The sequence below is a fragment of the Mastomys coucha genome, unplaced genomic scaffold (assembly GCF_008632895.1).
Source record: "Mastomys coucha isolate ucsf_1 unplaced genomic scaffold, UCSF_Mcou_1 pScaffold12, whole genome shotgun sequence".
NCBI lineage: Eukaryota > Metazoa > Chordata > Mammalia > Rodentia > Muridae > Mastomys > Mastomys coucha.
This window is the reverse complement of record NW_022196894.1, coordinates 87,268,441-87,290,034: the sequence shown is the minus strand read 5'-3', so window position 1 is coordinate 87,290,034 and position 21,594 is coordinate 87,268,441. Positions and strand designations below refer to the sequence as shown.

General features: G+C 46.9%; 1 protein-coding gene across 10 annotated transcripts in view; it reads left to right on the top strand.

The window, feature by feature from the left end:
- Nucleotides 1-21,594, top strand: part of Tiam1 (TIAM Rac1 associated GEF 1) — a 358,057-nt gene that overhangs the window by 322,094 nt on the left and 14,369 nt on the right. For 9 of the 10 annotated variants that reach the window (XM_031364347.1, XM_031364348.1, XM_031364342.1 and 6 more), the window contains 6 exons: nt 8,062-8,241; nt 9,409-9,477; nt 9,751-9,876; nt 12,328-12,436; nt 16,788-16,967; nt 17,113-17,231. In XM_031364347.1, coding sequence (XP_031220207.1) covers nt 8,062-8,241; nt 9,409-9,477; nt 9,751-9,876; nt 12,328-12,436; nt 16,788-16,967; nt 17,113-17,231 — 783 coding nt within the window. Of the gene's footprint in view, nt 1-2,257; nt 2,946-8,061; nt 8,242-9,408; nt 9,478-9,750; nt 9,877-12,327; nt 12,437-16,787; nt 16,968-17,112; nt 17,232-21,594 lie in introns of those variants that run through there. The other variant, XM_031364351.1, reaches the window with a different exon arrangement.

Sequence of the window (21,594 nt, the reverse complement as noted above, 5' to 3'; positions counted from 1 at the left end):
TGTTGATCTCTCCAACTGCTTAGTCTGTTCCTTAACACTTAACAAGTCACTTAACAACTTAAATAAACAAATATTAGCGGCCAGAGAGGGTGTTGGATCAGCTGGAGTTACAAGTAGTTGTGCACTGTTAAACCTGGACAGTGGAAACTGATCTCTCTGCTCCTCTGCTATCTTCTTGTTGTTGTTTGTTTCATATTTTTGTTTTTGTCAGTTTGACATAGGTTCAGGTCATCTGGAAAGCCCCATCAGATTGGCCTGCAGACAAGCTTTTGTGCCATTTTCTTTTGTTTTTGTTTGTTTGTTTATTCGTTTTGTTTTGTGGGGTTTTTTTTGTTTTTGTTTTTGTTTTTTCAAGACAGGGTTTCTCTGTGTAGCCCTGGCAGTCCTGGAACTCACTCTGTATAGACCAGGCTCAGAAATCCATCTGCCTCTGCCTCCCAAGTGCTGGAATTAAAGGCATGCGCCACTACTGCCCAGCATGTGCCATTTTCTTGATTAATGATTAATGCAGGCCCAACTCCCTGGGGATGGGTGGTTTCACCGCTCTGCAGGTGCTCCTAGGTTTTATAAGAAAGCAGGTTGAGGAAGTCATGGAGAATACTGATCAGAAGCTTCCTCTGTGGCCTCTGCTTCAGCTCCCGACTTCCCTCAGTGATAGACTGTGTGACTCAAAAATATAAGACAAATAAACCCTTTCATCTCCAAGTTGCTTTGCATGGTGTTTATCCCAGCAAGAAAACCCTGAGGAAGACAAGAGCTTCCTCCACTGAGCTCCTGTTAGTACCTGCTGGTAGGTTAAGCTTCTCATTTAAGAGATTTGAAAGCAGAAATTCCAAATCATACTGGCAGATCTTGGTGAACGGGTTCCACTGTCTATTAATAATAGAGTCACACTAATTTTATCTTTTGGATATATCAGTTACCATTTCACTTAAACTCATCTTCATAAAGCTCCTGGAAAAGATGCCATTGAATCCTATTTTACAGAGGAGAGAAACACATGCAGTTCTGTGGTATTGAAAGCAATAAATAAATAAACAAACAAATAAGTAAATAAGGAAACCGTCTTTCTCCAGGCCTTGTGTTATTGATCCTCTTCCTTTTAAATTGCCTTCAGCCAGATTGTTTTGTACTGTCATTAAATACCAGGCTTCATGAAAGAGGGAACTAATTTATTAGTTGTGCTAGAGGCCAATTAGATACACAGCCATGAACCATTTAACCGTTTTCCTAATGCTTAATCTTCTTAAAGTGCCTCCTGATTAAGGTTAAACGCTTTGGTTGCATCGATTGTATTGGTGTGTGAATTCATTCATTTTGAACTTGTATGCTGCTATAACCTGGAAGGGAAGATTGAACCTCATCTGAATGCACACGCATTCATCAAGTGGAGAGTCATATCTAGTAAATAGAAACTGGGTGGTGGCATGGCTTAGCAAGTTAAGGAACCTGTCCCCAAACTTGGCTACCTGATTCCCATCCCTGGGACCCACATGATGGAAGGGGCTATCTGACTCCTGCAAATTGTCTTCTAACCTCCACACATAGACCACAGCATGCCCTGCACCCTATCACGCCTGCCCCCAGAATAATGAATACATTATTTTTCCTTCTTGTTCCGTTTTTAAAAGACAGGGTCTCACTGTATAGCTCTGGCCCGCCTAGAGCTCATGATGTTGACATAACCACACTGGCCTCAAACTCATAGAGATCAGCCAGCCTTCTGGGATTAAAGGTGTGTGCCACCATGGCCTGCTGTGTTACCAGTTTTTATTCTGGTGGGAAACCGAGGAAACATGAAGCCGGATACCCCAGGTGTCTTCTTGTTTTTTATTTTCATTTTTGCGGTTTCTTCCAAATGAGCGGGAGGGAGGGGAGAAGCTGTTGATGTTCTCTGTCTCTTAAATGCATTTTAGCCGTGCCTGGCCTCTTGGAGCTGAGCAAGTGGGTAATTGTGAGCTTGTTCTCTGGAGGTGATTCGGGACTGTCACACGGATGGGTGGGGTTGTCACAAGGCAGGGGAATCTAGTCACCTCTCTCTTTGTCACTGCCTCCTCCTTCCTCTGGTGGCATGGTGACTGCCTCAGGTCCCCTCACCCCTGACTTACTTCCCTTTCCAGCTTCTCCTTGAAAACTCCTGCTTGTGGAATTTTTGAAATGCTAATTAACCGAGGTCAGAAGAGCCCAGCTTCCTGCGTTCCTGGCGGCTCTGACTTTTCTGAATTTTCCAGCTAGAAAATGTATTAGAATCATTTTCTCTGACTATCCATTCACTACCACTTCTCTCCCCCTGTTCACACTTGTTGTAATCGCCTGGGAAGCATCGGCTTTTGTAATTAAGTGTAAAATGCTGCAGGGCCGCACCCCATTGAAAGACCTGGTTTGTGTGGTGGGGAGCCGTGAAGTTGTTCAGGCTGGGCACTTTTAATATTCCTGTGCCATTCGAGATGCTAGCCAATCAGCTGATCCCACTGGCTGCAGAGCAGAGCCACCCACATCTGGGGAAGCACGCTGGGCTTTGTTTTCTTGCCTGCTTTGCCTCCTTCTGGAACTTTTGTTGTTGAGCCAGGTAAAATCAAAGCATGAGTTCTTATCCAAGATGTAGCCTTTGACAGCCTCCGGGAGCTGGAGTGGGAAAGCAGATGCCACTCTGGGGGTTGGGGCCACCTCGAGTTCTGCATTGAGATGTGGTCTCAGGTCTTCTCGGGAGAGCCAGCATGGGATATCCTGGTGAGAGAGCGCTCTCTGAAAGCTGGGAAGCGGCAGGGGCTTTCGGAGTATTTTAAGAAACTTCGGCTTCCTTTCTGAACGCGCACACACAAGGTGCTAGGAGGAATTACCATGAGACTCTATCCCTGAGGATGTCTTCACTGTGGAAGATCAAGCGCAAGCCCAGGGTCGAGAACGACAGGGCTGGCGACTCCATCTACCGCACACTTCATCTGGTGAGCGAGCCCCTTGCTGTTTCTTTCCACCCCGTGCGCACCCGTGCGCTGCTTTGGGGAAGACTTGCTTCCAGGCTCCATTAGTGACACTTATGCTTGTCCCATGGCTCTGCATTTCATCCCCTTTCCCCTCAGGATAACCCTTGTTAACAGAGAACATATATTGCAGAGGGTTTTGTAGGATGGGGTCCGTCAGTAGTTTGCATGCAGTTGAATTTGTATTGGGTCTTTATACTTATCTTTTTTTCTTTAGATTTAGGCGGTAGAAGGCTGTGGCTTTTCAATTCATTTTTTATCTTCCTAACTATTACTGATGTTTTCCCCTTTTCTTTTGGCTATTGAGATTTTGAACGTATTTTGTGACTGACATGCTCTGACCCCCCCAGCCCACCTCTGACTAGGGACTGGGAGAGCAGTGTTTAGCAAGCAGCTGGGGCTATGTTTTGCCCCTTCGGGTGCTTTGAGTCTTCTTTATGCTGACTTGCAGTGGGTAAGGACAGTTTAACATTAGCTGACCTACTTCAGTAGATCAGCTCCAGCAGTAAACGGTAATGCTTGGAAAAGAAATGCATACTGGGCTCCTGGCAAGGAACAGCTTCACAAAAGCACCAGGCCTCCTGACATCTGCCAGAGCTGACATCCGAGCCTGTCAAATGAAACAAACTTTGACAGTCTGGGGCCTTGTTTGAAATTTGTTAGAAGCCACCCCCAAAGCAGGTAAAGGATTATAGGAACTGTGAATGACTGTAACACCCTCTAAAATTGTGAATTTTTTTTTTTTGCTTCACCATTCCTCCAAAAAGAAAAGAAAGAAAGAAAAAAGAAAAGCTTAAATAAAGGCTGTAAGATTTGAGGCCACTCTCGCTCCTTTTAAATCCGTGGGAAGTGTTAAATCGGTCAGAGTTAGAGCAGTTTCAGAAGTTGCTCATGTGGTTGCATAACAGGAAGGCTTAAGCAGCTGGGTGGCTGCAGTTGATAGTGTGTCTGTCCTCAGGAATCTGTCTGTCTGTCTGTCTGTCGCCTCTTCTGTTCTTTCCTTTCATCTTGAATGGGGTGAGGGGGTAGGGGTTGTTATAAACAGGGAGGGCCTTGGTAAAGTGGCTTGTCCTCCTTTGTTGTCTTGCCTTCTTATGCTTGGCTGATTCTTGGTTTTGTCTGGGGACGGGCACCTCTGCCCTCTTCAACAGTTTAAAACTCTCCAGTGCCTGTGAGCACTGCTCTTTGGTTTCTAGGGTGACTGGTGACAGTCCTCAAGTGGAGAGAGCCTTGTGCTCCCTGTTGGAAGTACTTTTTCCCCTTGAGCCAGGGCTGCTCTCAGGGGGAGCATGTTGGGAACTTCCCACCCAGGCTGCCTGGCTGGGTGTGTGTGTGTGTGCGTGTATGTATACAGTGCTTTTGTGTGCATGACTCATAGCCACCTGATAGCCAGCAGTGGAATGGGCAGGTCTTCCTGTCTCCATGCTACACCATCGCAGGTGACACGCACAGGGTCCATACTGAACTTGTGCATTAGAAGTTTGGCCACAGTGGAAGGGAGATATAGGGAGTGGAGATTTAACTGGCCAACATATGTGAAACCAATAGCTTAGAGATATCTCAAAGGAACACTGTATTTCATAGTTGTGTGAAAGGATATTTTGGAGGTAATATTTTAACTAACCAAAATTCTCAAACCTTATAGCATCCTTTAAATTCTCTCCAAACAGAAACACTCTATTCATTATATCTCCATGTATTATGACTAATTCTATGAAACCTGTATGCATTTTCATGTAACATGTATTAGCAATGGGAGAAAAAGGCACCCATTTAAAGTCAGTTCCTTAGGACGTAGCCAGAAGCGTGTACCTCAAGTTAGTGAGTAGAGTGGTATGAGGGGACCCCGTTGAGTTTCAGAGACCACTCATGGCCTTAGTGAGGAAGGAGTGGTTGAGGCTGAGCCCTCTGAAGGGAATCCCTTGGAGCTTTCAGGGTCCTCCAAGGGATGAGGAAGGGCATCCCATGGAGCTTTCAGGGTCCTCCAAGGGATGAGGAAGAGCATCCCATGGAGCTTTCAGGGTCCTCCAAAGGATGAGGAAGAGCATCCCATGGAGCTTTCAGGGTCCTCCAAGGGACTGAGGAAGAGCATCCCATGGAGCTTTCAGGGTCCTCCAAGGGAGTGAGGGCAGCCTCTCTTTATCTTTAGGGGCTAGCTACATCTTGAGACTCTCAGCAGATGCCCAAAGCCATGGATGGGTGCACGGTGCATGTTCCTGCATCGACTGGCTTTCTTCTTATGCATCCATGCTGTTGATGAACTTTAATGTTACATTAAACACATTAAGAGATGAATGACAACTAATAGACAGAGACATTGCCTACAAAACATAAGAGCTTAAAATATAATGCACTTTGATAAAGATTTTGCAAGCAGGGTGTTCCCTGAAAGAGTCAAGACAAATTTTATGAGTATATAGACAAATATGTGTGTATGATCACACTTTACATATGTATATGTGTATACACACATATATAAGTGCACACACACACACACACACACACACACGAGAAAGGAGAAGAGCCAGGTTGCTTAGGGAAAATGTCCACGGAGGCCTCTGGGTGTGGGGAACCAGAGTGGCAAGACTGAGGTGCCACTTCACAGACAGCAAGGCAGCTCCCATGTCCACTCTCTGGGAAATGGGTATCATTGGGTATTTATGATACCAGGGAGGAATCAAAGCCTTAGAAACCCTATCCCCCACCTTTCTTTAACCCAAGTGCAGTGGCACTCCCAGTGTGATGGCTCATGTCTTTTGGGATGCCCTGCTTCTGGTGTATGTCAGAACCTCTTATGGTGTTGGCTTTTGCTCAGTTGAGGGATCTGTGTGGAGTGATACAGAGTCGCCTGGGTAATCGTCTCAGCGCTAAAAGTACAGGAAAGGGTATTTTACTGATAATTGGAATTTGGTGCTGGGTGCGTTTGTCATGGGAACTGTGTGTGAAGGGCAGCCAGCTGTGCTCACAGATGGAATTGTACAGACACATGGTGTAAACGGAGGTGCCATGGGCACCCTTGTTTGTTAGTTGCCTTGGCCAGGTGGCAAACCAGAACAACCCAGGGAAACTTGTGGTAGGATGGGGGCTCGGCACTCCCCCAGCTTTTATCGTTTTCTTCTGCACATGAGATTTTCTCCTGAAGGGCACAATTTTTACCCCCTCAAAACTGCACTATAAAATGTTGCCTGTCTTAATTACCGTTAGATCATTAAAAGGGGACGTGGACATCATGTTAAGATGTGTTTGTTCCCCTTGTTTCTATTTTTATGACAAAGGCCAATTTGACTATATCAAGATGGTCCCAAGTCATATCATAACTAATTCCATTGTTTCTGCATAAAGAGGCTTTGGTGGAAAATAGGTAGTCTTTTCCTTTTTAGCAACCTTATTGAGATAAAACTCACAGAGCATACAGTGCAGCCCATTTGGGTGAGCTTTCCATCACCTAAGGGTTGTTATATGTCTAAACCCCATGGTTCCCTGGAGGATACTGAAGAGTACCTGTGACAGGCGACATGCTCTTTCTGGCAGTTAGCGGAGTTAGCAGTAGCCATAAATAAGCCATGGCAATTATAAGAGACTTGAAATGCGAGCTGTGCGAAGCACAGTCCAGGCTCTGGGATTTTCTGTCCTGTGCTGCCCCTTATGAATCTTTCTGGAGGTTCTGAGTAACTCTGTGTTCTCCTTTGCATATGCAAATGACCCTTCACTGCATCTAAGTCCTGCCTCGCAGAATATACCAGGTCTTAGCATTCCTGCCTTACTTGTTTGAGGAAAGGAATGTTCTTCCTAGATGATAAAGGAATAATTCTTTATCCGCACCATCAATCTCTGGGAAAACACACTTTCATGCTTAGGATTGAAATAGACAATAGGGGGAGTGAAGAGAAAGGTAAGGTAGAAAGTATCCACCCAACACGACTGACGTGCATTTGACAGACAAATCAGGTTCCTTGCTCCAAAACAGTGCCTGGGCAGTCAGTTCCACCAGACCTTTAACCTCTGCACTAAGAAAACAGACAGGCTTGGATGTCTGTGAGTTCAAGGCCATCTTGGTTTACATAGTGAGCTCCAGGGGAGCAAGGGCTATATAGTGAGACCATTCCAAGGTTCTTCCTATCCCACCTCAGGTCCCGACTTAGAGGATCTGAGCTGTGTCATGAGCTGGTCAGGAGAGCCAGGGCTTCAGTGGGGTAAGCTGCTGAGCCCAGTCTGGTTCTCATTGTCTTCCGCTTCAGACAGCGGTTGGCATCACTCTGTAGGCTGGAACTGGAGAAGCCTGAACTTGAGTTGAAGAAGGATATCTTGGGCAATCACTGCAGCCTTCCGCTCCATCTTGTCCTAAGGTCCACAGTGGCCTGTTTCAGGGTCATTCATTCGCCTTCTGCTCAAAGGATCGTGGAGACGCTGGAAACAGCAGAACTCACAAAACCACAGTCATCTGTCTACACGTGGGAGTTTTTAGTAGCTACAGATAGACATTGTCTTCCAATAGGCTATATAAGTGGACAGTGTATGGACCAGCCTCGGGACTGAATAAGAAGCCTTGTTCTTTGTGTTGGGCAGCATTAACCCCGTGCCTCTGTCTTCTCCTTTGTCAATTTCTCATTGAGCAGTTCAAAACAGGCTTTGGGCTGGGGCTGGAGCTTGGTGTCAGAGCACTTGATTCCGAGGCTTGGTTTTCCTGGTAGCATTTCTCGATACACTCTCCCCTCCCTCCCACCCCAGTACTCCTCAAAATCACAAGCTCTGAGATATGCTTAGGTAGTTCAAATTCCAGGTCCACCGCTTCTTAGCTGTGTCACCTTGAATGAGTTACTTTACCTCTCTGGGCCTCCTTTGTTTCAGTTGGTCACTGGGAGTTGTAGCCCTTCTCGCACCCTGTGAGTGAGTATTAAATACCTCAGGCTAGTGTGCCTGATGGTCAGTGAGCACTCACTCACTAGCATTCGCTGGTGTAGATGTCATCACTCAAGGACCTGAGGTGTGCCTTGGTTTGGGGAACAGGAGAGGTAAAATACAGGTGATGTTTCCTTGCCGCTCCCTGCTGAGAGGTGACACTATCTACCGTGCCCCACAGAGCACAGAACAGGTCGCAGCATTTTGCCGGAGTCTGCACGAGATGAGCCCCTCTGACTCGAGCCCGTCCCCTCAGGATGCCACAAGCCCTCAGCTGGCAACCACGCGACAGCTGTCGGATGCAGATAAACTGCGCAAGGTGATCTGTGAGCTGCTGGAGACTGAACGCACCTATGTGAAAGTACGTGTGCCTCCTGGGTCCCCCAGCCTTCCCAGCTTCCAAACCCCCCCAGCCCCCCAGCCTCTCCAACCTCTAAGGCCCCCAATCCCCCAGCCTCAAAGGCCTCACCTACCTTCTCTTCAGGAAAGAGTGAAGTGGATCACTGCCTGGCTGTAAACCTATACCAAAGTCCAATTATGGATGCGGAGATCTTGATTTCTTTTACAGAACTGGAATATTGATTAACATTGATTATTAGTTGTTATTTTATATGTTTATATGATTGATGATGAATATTGAATCATCTTTCTGACTTTTCTAATTGTATTATAAACTACTACTATATCTGAATTTAGGGCCTGGTAAGATGGCTCAGTGGGTATGAACACTTGCTGTGCAAGCATGAGGACATGAGTTCAAGTCCCCAGCACCCACACAGCTGTACATGTCTGTAATGACTCCTAGGGACAGAGAAAGGCAGGTCCCAGGAGCACACACACACACACACACACACACACACCTGAGTATGTAACACGCGCGCACACAACCATACACAGGTGCACTACATACATACAAATACACATGCATACAAACTGAATTTAGTTTCTTTTAAAATGGAGGATTCTAATGGGTGAGAATAGGTAAGAAAACTTTGTAACCAGTCATAAAGTTTCTGAACACTCATGAAGATGGTCTGATTTAGGTCTTTTTTCATAGCATATTGTGAGTGTAGGTGGAAGGGTCACATCTGTTTCCTGTGTGTTATTAATGTTCTGTTCCGACCCTAGCCTACAGCAGTGTGATCTGGTTGCTTTTTGATTTTCTAAGACAAGGTTTCACTCTGGAGTCCCAACTGGCCCTGAATTGAAAATATTTCTGTTGCAGCCTCTCATATACTAGGATCGCAGGCCTGTACAACCAGGACTGGCGATCCTTTTTTAACTGCTTCTGTTTTACTCTAAACAAAGTTAAATATTGTAAGTCTAGCATATTGTGACCCGCATGCCATACTCAACCTTGCTGCCTGTTTTTGCAAATAAAGTTGTATTGGGACACAGTCATGTCCATTTTGATGTAGCTGTTTAGTCTGCCCTCCACCAGAGTATAATGTGAGTTTAAGAGTTTAAAGAATTTAAGAGTCCTTGCCAACTTTTAGATATGCTAATGAAGTGTCCTTCCGACTTGTAGGACTTAAACTGCCTCATGGAGAGATACCTGAAGCCCCTCCAGAGGGAGACTTTTCTCACCCAGGATGAGGTATGGCTTGATCTTGTGAGGGGCACACTGCTATTGACGTGCTGGTGAAGAAGGGGAGATGGAGCCCTCTGACACTGAGGCCTGGGGGCGCATCTTGAATCCATTGGGTCATAGGAGGGCCAGATGTAGCTTGTTAAGTCTTCGAACAAGACGGATTGCCCCATTCTCTAATAGTAGACTCTTTACTACCCAGAAATCATGCAGTCAGTCCCAAATAAAGTTGGTGAACCCTCATGTAATATGGGGTAGATTAAATTCTTTTTCATTTTCTAGCTTGATGTACTCTTTGGAAATTTAACCGAAATGGTGGAGTTTCAAGTTGAGTTCCTTAAAACTCTGGAAGATGGAGTAAGACTGGTCCCTGACTTGGAAAAGCTTGAGAAGGTTGACCAATTCAAGGTAAGCCCCATCCTCAAGCTGCTTAAAGCTGCCCCTCTATGCTGCTGCTGCCTATCTTGTGGGTCAGGATGAATCCCTGACGCTGTGTGGCAGGTGGAGTTCTGATCTTCCAGAGCTTATGGTCTTCCATGCCTCCCTCCATCTTCCCCAAAGTCCCTCCGGTTTCTCCCAGGGAGCAGATGAGATCCTAAGCAACACCCACGCAGGAGATGTTCATAGGACTTCCCAGTGGGGGACGTTCTAGAGGAAATTGGGGATAGGGAGAGACCCAGTTATCTGATGCTGTTGACTTGATTAAACATATTTAGCTGCCACTGTCTCCTACAGGAGCAGCATGGAGCTGAAGGTTACATTAGCTAGTAACAAAATTAAATTAACCCCTCGGGTCTCTGAGTAAGGTGAGTCCATCCTGTTCTGGGGACCTTTGGTGGGCACACTGATCCCTGTCCAGACACACAGTGTCCTTGTGGTCTTAGTGAGGGTTGTGACTATCACTCAAGGAGGGGTTACTCACGCATGGCTCATTTCTTCTCCTCTGGTTTATATTCCCTGGCAGGAATTTCTTATTCCAATTTTCTTTTTCTTTCTTTTTATCGAGACAGGTTTCTCTGTGTAGCCCTGGCTGTCCTGGAACTCACTCTGTAGACCAGGCTAGCCTTGTACTCAGAAATCTGCCTGCCTCTGCCACCCAAGTGCTGGGATTCTAGGCGTGTGCCACCACCACCTGGCTCTTATTCCAATTTTCTAATCAGCAAAACTCATTGATGTGAGTGCTGGCTTACATGTCAGTCGTGATGTCATTGGCAAAGTACCACCCACATTTAAAGTATAGGATCTGAGAAAGTATGTATATATGAGTGTATACACACACACAAGCACAGATACACAACAACACATACATGCATATGCACAGACACACACGTATGCACACACACGCACACATTCCAGAGTGCCTGTGAAGCCATCACTATCGTCAGGACAATGACATAATCATCTCTGAAAGTCAGTTCCTGTCACTGGTGATTTCCTGCTCCTGCCTCGAACTGCCTCCCATCTGCAGGCAGCCATGCCCTACTTCCTGATAAGGTGGGCATGTTCACATCCCACTAGTGGAACTTCCTCTTGGGACTCTGCAGTGCTTGCCAGCCTGTGGGGCCTTCTGAAGTCCTGCAGGTGACAGCACTGGGCAGCTGCACTGTGGGAGTCTCTCCCATCATGTGTACCACATATCGGAGATACTGTTTTCTCTGGTTACTGTATAGTAAATGTTTGGTAACCATTACTGTAAACAAAGGGGGGGGGTGTTTTGTGGCCCTTCCCAGCTCTTCCTGTTTAAATTGTGATCGTGACTCGGATAGCCACATCTTACATAATCCTGTGGTCATGGCCCTGGAGAAATGGAGGAAGAGCTGAACATGGAGGAAGAGATTTCAGGTCTCTGATTACTGTGGATGCCGATTAAGTGTGGTCTAAAGTAGACATTTCCTTTACTAGTAGATGACCTGAACTCCCTCCGCACTGTGTGTGGTCATCATTCACATGTAAGGTCTTAAGCCCTTGCTAATTAACCTAACATTTAAGTCTTTCTTTTTTTTAATATTTATTATTGTTGTTGTTGTTGTTGTTGTTGTTGTTGTGTGTGTGTGTGTGTGTGTGTGTGTGTGTGCGTGCGTGCGCACAAGCACGTGTCACAGTGAGCATTTGGAGGCCAGTTGGTTCTCCCCGTCCACCCTTCCATGGGTTCCAGGGCAGAAGTTCCCAGGTAGTTCTAACAGCTGACTCACCTCATCAGTCCTGTGTTTTAATTCTAAGACTAAATGCAGAAAGCCCCTCCCTGAGAAAGCCCAGACTCTCATGGACCTTCTGTAAGATGTCTTTTTGAGGCTTGCTCTTCCTTCATAGGTCAAATGGGTGGGATAGAAAGCCACACACCAAGTGTGTCTGTCCTAACAAGGAAGGTCTTTCGTGGGTGATCCCCTTGGAGCAGCATGTCCAGGCTGCAGAGAGGGCACCTCCTTTCTACACTTGAGTGTGTCCTGTGTCGGTGTTGCTTAGGATCTCATCTGCTCCCTGGGAGAAAACGCAGGGGCTTTGGGGAAGATGGAGGCAGTAACCAGGGACATCTTTTCTGGAGGCGTAAGCCTTTCCTGCATTTCTCTGGTTTGTCCCTTCTGTCTCCTCATACATACAGAGCTCCTGGGGGAAGTCAGGATGTTTCTGCCTTACCAAAAGTCTGTAATTTTCTCATCAGCATTCAGACATCTCAGACAGGTTATTCAATACTGAGAAGACAAAAATCCAGCATCAGTAGAACTCATTTTCAACCGAATTACTTTTTCCACAATCAATTTTAGGATACTGGTGAACCAAGAAAGGCGTTGCTCTCCCTGCTCTCTCCTAGTCTAAATGAGGAGGGGCACGAACCCATTGCACCTTTTCTCTTTAATCTAGAAAGTGTTGTTCTCTCTGGGGGGATCCTTCCTGTACTACGCAGACCGTTTCAAGCTCTACAGTGCCTTCTGTGCGAGCCACACAAAAGTCCCCAAGGTCCTGGTGAAAGGTAAGGCAGGATCCGGTGGTTTGGATGGGTGTGTTGGTTGCTGGTTCTCGTTTGTGTGGGTGGCTGTGGTGGCTGGCTTTCAGAGAGACACTTGAGAGGCATCCCTGTATGCCACAATATTGGTTTTGAGGAGACTGATGCATTATTGTCTTGAATTCATCGATTCAGCAGGTCTTTCTGCAGTGATGTGCAAACCCCTTTACCCTTCCTTCTCATTCATTTCTTTCCTGAACTTGTTTTCATGCATAGGTGTGTACTAGCAGCCATCAGTGTAACTACCAAAGGATTTCAGTTGTTAGTGAAAATTACTTTTTTGTTTTGTTTTGTTTTTTTCAAGACAAGGTTTCTCTGTGTAGCCCTGGCTGTCCTGGTACTCACTTTGTAGACCAGGCTGGTCTCGAACTCAGAAATCCGCCTGCCTCTGCCTCCCAAGTGCTGGGATTATAGGCGTGCGCCACCATCGCCTGGTGAAAATTATGCAGTCATTCTTACACAGTCCAAAGTATAGTTTTTATGTTGGGGGAGCGCCCCTCCACTTCCTTCCTCTTCTCTTCCTCTCCCTTCCTTTCCCTTCTCCCCGCTCTTTTCCTATCCCCCTCTATTTCCTCCTCTCCCCTCCTATCTCTTCCCCATCCGTCTCCTTGAGAATCAAACCTTGAACACATAATGTGTGCAAGACAAACACTGCCCCTGAGCTGCACCCCCAGCCCGGACACTTCGCTTAGAGGCTTTAAGAAAATAGAAACTTTCTGCAGCCTCCACAGGTCATTGTGTGGTGGTCAGGACTTGGAAAGCTGATCTCTCAGAGATAAGAGAGGAGTGGCAGTCACTAGAGGCCAGAAGGACAGATGAGGACAGTTAGCAGGCAGATAGTGCAGCTAAACAGGAGGGATGCGGTCTGTGTGCACACAGAGGATCTAGCACAGCCAGCGGCAGAGTGCCTACCCTGCAGGGAGAAAGCCTTGGGGTCAAGCCCCAGTGCCTGCAAAAGAAAATTAAAGCAGGTGGCAGAGCGGTGGTGGGTAGCACTGGTTAGAAGGAGCAGTGTTATCAACACAAAGCCATGAGAAGGTTTTTGCTGGGTATTCCGATCGCTCCCACCAGTCATCGTGTATATATCGTGCACAGCTTACTGCATGGCTTGGTGGGTAGTTACTGCATATCCCTTTTAAAACCTGTGTCTGGTCTTTTGTGGCAGCACCCATCTGTAACTCTAAGGTGCAGCAAACTGAGACAGTAGGTAGGCTTGAGTTCAAGATCAGCATGGACTATCTGGCTAGACTTGGTCTTTTTTTCTTAAAAAAGTCCAGTTTATTCAAAGGTTTTCACAAGTCAGTGTTATGCTTACCATATGTGTTGTATCATCCTCTGCAGCAGACAGAGGGAGTGCTTTGGAGGGTGGAAGCAGTGAAAGGTGTGGCTTCAAATGATCTCTAGGAATGAGGGTGCTTGACCTTGACATTGCTCTGTGGCTGCCAAGAGAACATCTGCTCATCAAGTGCCTAGATGATGATTTCCATGTTTATGTTTGCTACCCAAGAGAACCAGCTTCACTTCATTTCAAATTTATATTTATATTCACTTCATTTATAATTTTAGGAAATGCTAGAATAATGCAGGTCTCTGGGTAACAAGAGACCCTGCCCAGGAAAACGTGAGGCATGCTGGGAGTGCTAGTCTATGCAGCAGGGTTCTCAGAATTTCCCTGTCATGTGGTGTGATGTTAATCCATCTTCATAGTACTCTGTTGGCTGTGTGTGTGTGTGTGTGTGTGTGTGTGTGTGTGTGTGTGTTAAAGCCTTTATTGATTGCTAATCACTATCAGAATGCCAGAAGAGATGTTAGTAGAGCTTTTGCTCTGTAGTGAGGCATGCATTATCATTTTTCAAGCAATTAGTACCTTTAAAATTAGTCAGTTAGATTAAATTTTGCCTATGTGGATTTTTTTTCTCAATTCACTAATATTTTCTCGCATCTGAAAAACATACCATCACTCCCAATTGTCCCATAAAACAGTAGGCATGATCTACATTTTTCTAGTTGTCAACTGAGCTGTGGGTTTTTTGAGACCCAGAGCTTGTTTCTATGTATGATTCTTAGCAGACTGAGCTGGGGAGAATGGGAGAACTGCAAGTGTTCATGGGAGGGCTGTGCACATTCAGGGAAGCCCACTCCTCCCTCGTAGGAAATGCAGGTCTGGACTTAGTGACCAACAGCTCCACGGTTGCACTTGAGAGCCAGGGTATGCTTCTCAGGAAGGAGGTTCCTAGGCCCTCTTTGAACGGAATCAGATATTAGAAGCCAGCTTTTTCCATGGGACAGCTCTCAAGCTAGCCCAGTGTCCCTAGCACGTGTAGGCCAGTGTCACGCTGTCCTTTTCCTTCAGGGATTTTTTTTTTTGAAAGGAGAGTCATGATCTGAACCTGAGGAATTGACTCTCCCTTCCCGCCCCCCAACCCTTTGTTTTTAACTCTGCTTCCTCTTCTCCTTTTGAGACAGGGTCTCACTTTGTGTCCCCATCTAACCTGGAACTTGTCGTATAGACCAGGCTGGCTCACCTGCCCCTGCCTCTGGAGTGCTGAGATCAGAGACATAGGGCACTTTTGAATCTTCCTAGTAGGATTTCAGAGGGCTCAGAAGCTGTGGCCTGGGACTCCTGGGGAAAACCCAGGGCTGATGTTTTTCTTGCTGGTTAAAGGCAGAAGATTCACCCTTTCATGATGCCCTTACACAGCATCTTGAGTTGTATGTAACCAGGAGCAGGGATTGATTTTAAAAAATGCACGAAGAACCACTGCCTTTGGGAAATTGATCATTTATTCAGGAACCATCAGGTTCCTGTGACAGACGCACGGGGTGGTATTCAGAAGATTCTAGGCCCATAGAGGGCTGTGTCTAACTTCTGGTGAACAAACATAGTGTGATGAATACTAAGGTCCTGAGTATGAACGAGGAGTTTGTTCTGGCAGGGATGATTCTTCTGTACTAATCTGTTCAAAGGCCGAAACTCAAAAGTAAATAAGCAGAAGAAACATGCAGGTAAGGGTGTGGAGGAGGGGCTGGCTCGTCACCTGACAGGCCTACAGTGGGGCAGCCACCTTGCCAGTACAGTCATGTGTTCAGCAGCCCAGACATTGTTGATGTCTACTGTGAAGTTACAAACTATCCCTCCCTCTCCATCTATTTTGCCTCCCCCTTGTACCTGGAAGTCCGTTAGCCATTTCCCCGTCGTCCTGGTAGGTACCTTCTCCACAGCTCACCTGGGCCACCTACCATCCCAGCTGGGACACAGATGAAAGTGAGACTGGGCGAAAGGTGCTTGCCAGAGCTCCGAGCTTAGTTGGGGTGATCCCCATGTCCAGATGTTAATAGCTGGTAGGCAATCCCTACTGTCCAGATGTTAGTAGCTGGTGGGTGATACCCACCATCCAGATGTTAGTAGCTGGTAGGCAATCCCCACTGTCCAGATGTTAGTAGCTGGTAGGCTATCCCCACCGTCCAGATGTTAGTAGCTGGTAGGCAATCCCCACTGTCCAGATGTTAGTAGCTGGTAGCTGCAGAGCTGGCATCAGGCTGCCCTGTGGGTCCTGCCATACTCCATTGAAGGAGACGCAGGATGCTCTTTCTGTTCCTGCTTTAGTTTGTTCTTTTATGTTGTTTTTATTTGTTTGTTAATTTGTTTTTTCTCCTATTTTTAAATTCCTCCCAGCAGTGAAGTGTTTAGAAGCCTGGGAACCAGAGGGGACTGCAGCTGGAGGTGCTATGATTATTCAAGTGTGGTGGGGCTGGCAGATCAGAGGATATCTGTAGTTTGTCAGTCACAGGACCCAGGAGAAGGAGGCAGCCATGCAGTGTCCCTTGGGGAAGCACTGGGATTGTTTAGGACATGGAAGAATAGCATGCCAGCTTGAATAACTTCAGTGGGCTCTGGGCTGTGGCAGATGCTGAGCGGTGTGACATATGCCCCAGTGGTGATGAGGGTACCGGCTTGGGACCTGGAGTGTCAGCACCTCCTAGAACTGACAGGTGTGGGAGAGATGCTTTCTGAATTGATTATTTCAGGCAAATCATGTGTTATCTTCAGGAGCTGGCTAGGTCTTGGAAGAGCCGTCTCTCCCAGGACAGTAAGAGTCAAATGTCAGAATGGAAAGACATGCTTAGTGTGAGGAAGGTGAACAAAATCCTTTAATTAGTCTTCATCAGTCACACATGACCGACAGGCCCATCCCGTGCGTGCCTCAGCAGATATCTCTCTGGCTCCCCAGAGCCCGCTGTGCCCAGTCCTATAAAAAGAAGCCTTGAAATTACATCGAGCATGCCACCCTGATGGCCTGTGTTCTGTCCCTTCTAGCCAAGACGGACACAGCCTTCAAGGCGTTCCTGGATGCCCAGAACCCGAGGCAGCAACACTCATCCACACTGGAGTCTTACCTCATCAAGCCCATCCAGAGGGTCCTCAAGTACCCGCTTCTGCTCAGGGAGCTGTTCGCACTGACCGACGCGGACAGTGAGGAGCACTACCACCTGGACGGTGAGCACGTGTTAGACACGACACGGACGTGCGCACACACACATGCAAGCATTCACACTCACACACATACACACACACACTCCAGACACACCTGTCCCAGTGTGACCTTTGCACAGCTCCTTCTCAAATGCCTGTGTTCTTCTAGTGGCCATCAAGACTATGAACAAGGTTGCCAGTCACATCAATGAGATGCAGAAGATCCACGAAGAGTTTGGTGCTGTGTTTGACCAGCTGATTGCTGAGCAGACAGGAGAGAAGAAAGAGGTGAGGAGTGTTGTTGTCCTCCCCACCCACAGCTCTCCCCCACCCCCAACCCCCAGAGGCACGATACTCTCTTTTTATGGGGTGTAATTGTTTTCATTGGCTGGCATTGAACAACACTTTTCCTCAGGAAATACAACACAAACACCTGGCCTCACCAAAGGGCCCCAAGAGAGACCAGAGTAGGACACCACCAAAGTCTCATTTGGTGAGCCAGTGAGTTATTGGAATATGGGTGAGGGGTTCCTTACAGGAGCAGAAGTGAATCAAAGGCAGCTGGAGCACCAAAGCCCACCCCAGCGTGGTGACCGCTCACAAGGCTGGGAATCTGGAGCACACTGCACAGCCTGCGGGCAGCTCAACAGGTTGGACAGAGTCCTTTCCAAGTGACTCAGTTGTTCTAAACCTCTTCCAGGAGCTGGGCTGGTTTCTGCTTCTTCAGGGCAGCTGGTCTGCTTTGAGAATATTCAGTGCTGTCTTTTTTGCTTACTCTGGGAGGGAGGGGCGCAGTGAATCCTGTCAGTTTCAGGGACTTCCTGAAGCTGTTTTGAGTTATGTAACTTCTGTCTTGAGGAGCTAACTGGGAGATGGAATACTTCAATCTTGGTGGAAATTGCTATACAGCAGGACTCTTGTCTTTGAAGCTCCACGTGTCATAGTTTCTTTTCCTGTGGCTTTAAGGAAATACTTAGACCATAGCACTTAAAAGGGGGCTTATGTTGGCTCACAGTTCAGGGTAAAGGCTCCGTGACAGGCAAGTCACGGTGACAGATGCTTGAAGGAACTGGTCGCTTTGTGTTGTAAGTCAGAGAGCATTATACACATACTGGTGGTCATCTCACCTCTCCATTTTTCCCAGTCCCGATCCCTGCCCCTGGTTAAGATGAACCTTCCCACCCCTTAGAAAGTATCACGAAGGCCAGCCTTAACCTAGACACTTCTTCACAGGTAGCCCACAGTGTGCCTCCTAGGCATCGAATTGACAGTTAGTTATGTTCTGTGTTTTCACCTGAGCTGTTTCTTGGTAGAGTAAACACGCATCTGATGCTCTGTTCTTTGCCTTTGGGGTCTCTGATTTACATTTGTACTGCATGAGGGAACAAATGCCCTTACCCAGTGTGGTCTGTTTCTGTGAATTCGTCTGAAGTGTGACTGAGTCTCTAGGTTAGGATACCTAGTTTTCATCAAGTACCAGCCACATAACTGGTACTTGATAAATGATTGTCCGAGGAATATTGGTTCCAGTGACAATAATGTTTTTTTGTTCTTTTTTTTTGTTGTTGTTGTTTTTGGTTTTTGTTTGTTTGTTTGTTTTGTTTTTCAAGATAGGGTTTCTCTGTATAGCCCTGGCTGTCCTGGAGCTCACTCTGTAGACCAGGCTGGCCTTGAACTCAGAAATCCACCTGCCTCTGCCTCCCAAGTGCTGGGATTAAAGGCGTGCGCCACCACTGCCCAGCTAATAATTATTTTATCATACCTAAAACACTGCTTAAAAGGAACAGTCACTGCCAGGCCAAGGTGTTGCACACCTTCAATCCAGCACTTAGGAGGCAGAGAACTCTTGTGAGTTCAAAGCCAGCCTGATCTAGAGAGTTCCAGGATGGCCAGGGATACACAGAGAAACCCTATTTCACAAAGGAACAGCCACTCACACCTAAGAAAGTCTTAGAGCGAGTGAAAACTCGTGCCTGTTGAAAAAAAATGTTGATGATCCTGAGGTGAATTATAAGGATGGGATTTTACTAGCAGTCACTCATGTAGGGATGCTCCTAGATTGGACTGGAGAGTATTGCAGTCTGCATTACACTTGCCTCTGAGGGAGCGAGAGGTAGGTGTGCTCTGCAGTGATCAGTATGGCAAGAGCAAAGCTGGGGAGTTTGCTCACTTGCCCTGCAGAGCGCTCCTCTCTCACAAACACAAAGGGCCATTACCCAGCTCCTTGGTTCTTTTAATGACATATTTGAAAATCCATGTCTTTGTGGGGTGCTGGTGTGGGTACCAGGGTTTGGAGGTCAGAGATCAGCTTGCCAGAATCTGTTCTCTCCTTCCGCCAGCTTGTGTCTTTAGCCACTGAGCCCTCTTACCAGCCCCAGGCTAGTTTCCATGTCCTCAGTGAAATGGGACAGGCCTTTAGACTGTCCGAAAGATACCATTTAGAAGGCAGTGAAGGGAAGACGGGGTAGATGTGGAAACGAGCGAGCTGGGATGCTCTCGAAATGCCTAAGCACTGGGATTTATACACACGCAGGAAAGAGCTCTCTGGGCGAGTTGTGAATGGAGACAAACTGAGTTTTCTGCAGCTGTAGGGTGGCAGTGAAGGCCACGTTCCAGCTAGACAATTTGCATATCTGCTACCCCCACCTCACCAAGTTGGGATGGCTTCAGAGCGCTCTGCATTGCTGGGACCTGAGAGCCTGGGTAGATGAACCTTTTCAACGGAGATGCCGGCCTTGGCCCTGTGTGACAGACCAGCAGAACACAAGAGCATCCTGAGCCCAGAGGCAATAATTTTATGTGTCAGGGTTTAGGAAAGACAAATGCTACTGCTCTGGACTATACCTTCACTCTTCTGGGAGACATTTGTAATACTAATTCTAAAATCTCCCTAAATAAAAAAAGAAAAAAGTTAAGACGAAAACTGTAGTCTCAAAGCACAGCTGGCAAGGCTAGCCAACCCAGTGCCTGGGGGCTCCCAATGCCCTTGACCCACAAGAATAAAATCCTGGGGAGAGCAAGCCTCCACATTCATGGCAAGCTCATTTAAGTGTGTGCCACCATTGCAGCAGTGTATGGAATAGTGACTGGAGGTATCCAGGTTCTCTCCTCAGCCCCATGGGGTTGATTCTTGATCCAAGTAGTTCTCCTTTTATGGGCAGCATCCAGTAAAAGCCTAGAATGAGTTATAAGCAGTTAGTAAGCAGTTAGGGACATGGGTCAGGGCTTCAGATTAACATAGTCACATGTTAGGGACACAGATTACCTGCGTCCTCTTCTACAGCCATCTTTTGTTGGGATATGACTGAAGATAAATATGTTCACAAAAGACAAAGCTGCTAAGCAAATATCTTATGATAAACCTGGACCTTCAGTACTTCTTCACCTCCCATGTTATACCTCGTGGAATTTATCTGGAGCTTAGAGAACATCACCTATTGTTGCAGTAAATCTCCAACCCAGATGTGTCCTGGCAATGGAAACACAACTTACTTAGTATGAATATAAGCTGTGTACCTAGATCGGGCAGACCTACTGCTACACTACCATCCTCCTCATCTAGGAGACATAACATTTCCTGAGTATTAATTATGTGTATACTCTTCCATGGGAGGAATGTGGGGAGCCATGATGGAGACTGGACCCCTTAGCTGCAGATGTCCCTTAATATCTGTAAATGTATTGATATGAATGCTTACCCTTGGTAATGATATGCCCCAGCAATAATTGCCGTAATTATTCTAACCCCCGTCAAGGGAGGCAACACCTCTCCTCGCTCAGTCCTGAGAGCTGATCACCGTCACAGTGGCTGGTGTCCGTGCTTGGAGAAGGGAAGTGAAGTGCATGGTGCTGAGTGGCTACCAGGTTGTCTCTGTGCATGAACACCTTGAGGTCATATGCAGCAACGTCAGCGGATGCCATTTATCCTTCAGAAATGAAATCGCTAGTTTTCTAGGATCTGAAATATGGCCTTAGGAACAGAGAATTGGACTTGGTTTTTACAGACTCAAAGAACTGAGTGATCAGCCGGTGGCTACCTGAAGAGGCGTATCTGAGGAACTTACAATGGTTTGTAGCAGCCTTAGGAAAAGCCATGGAGTCCTGGAACAGGTTTACATAGACCTCAGTTGATTCTCTCGCCTATAATCACATTGCGGAGAGCACCCCTCCCCCCACTGAGGAAAGGGGGAGTGCTAGTTTTGTTGTTTTTTGTTTTTTTTTTTTTTAATTTGACATAAGTAAAGTTATTTGGGAAGAGGAACTTTGATTGATAAAATGCCCCTGACAGATTGCCTATAGGCAAATCTGAGGGCATTTTCTTGATTAATCATTGATGTGGCAGGGCCCAGTCTTCAGCACAGTAGTACCTACCATCCCTGGACAGGTGGTCCTGAGTCAAGAAAGCAGAGGCCGGGTGGTGGTGGTGCACGCCTTTAATCCCAGCACTTGGGAGGCAGAGGCAGGCGGATTTCTGAGTTCGAGGCCAGCCTGGTCTATAGAGTGAGTTCCAGGACAGCCAGGGCTACACAGAGAAACCCTGTCTCGAAAAGCAAAAAGAAAAAAAGAAAACAGGCTGGACAAGCGGTAAGCAGCACTCCTCCGTGGCTTCTGCTTCAGTTCCTGCTCCAGGTTCCTGTCTTATGTCCTCTCC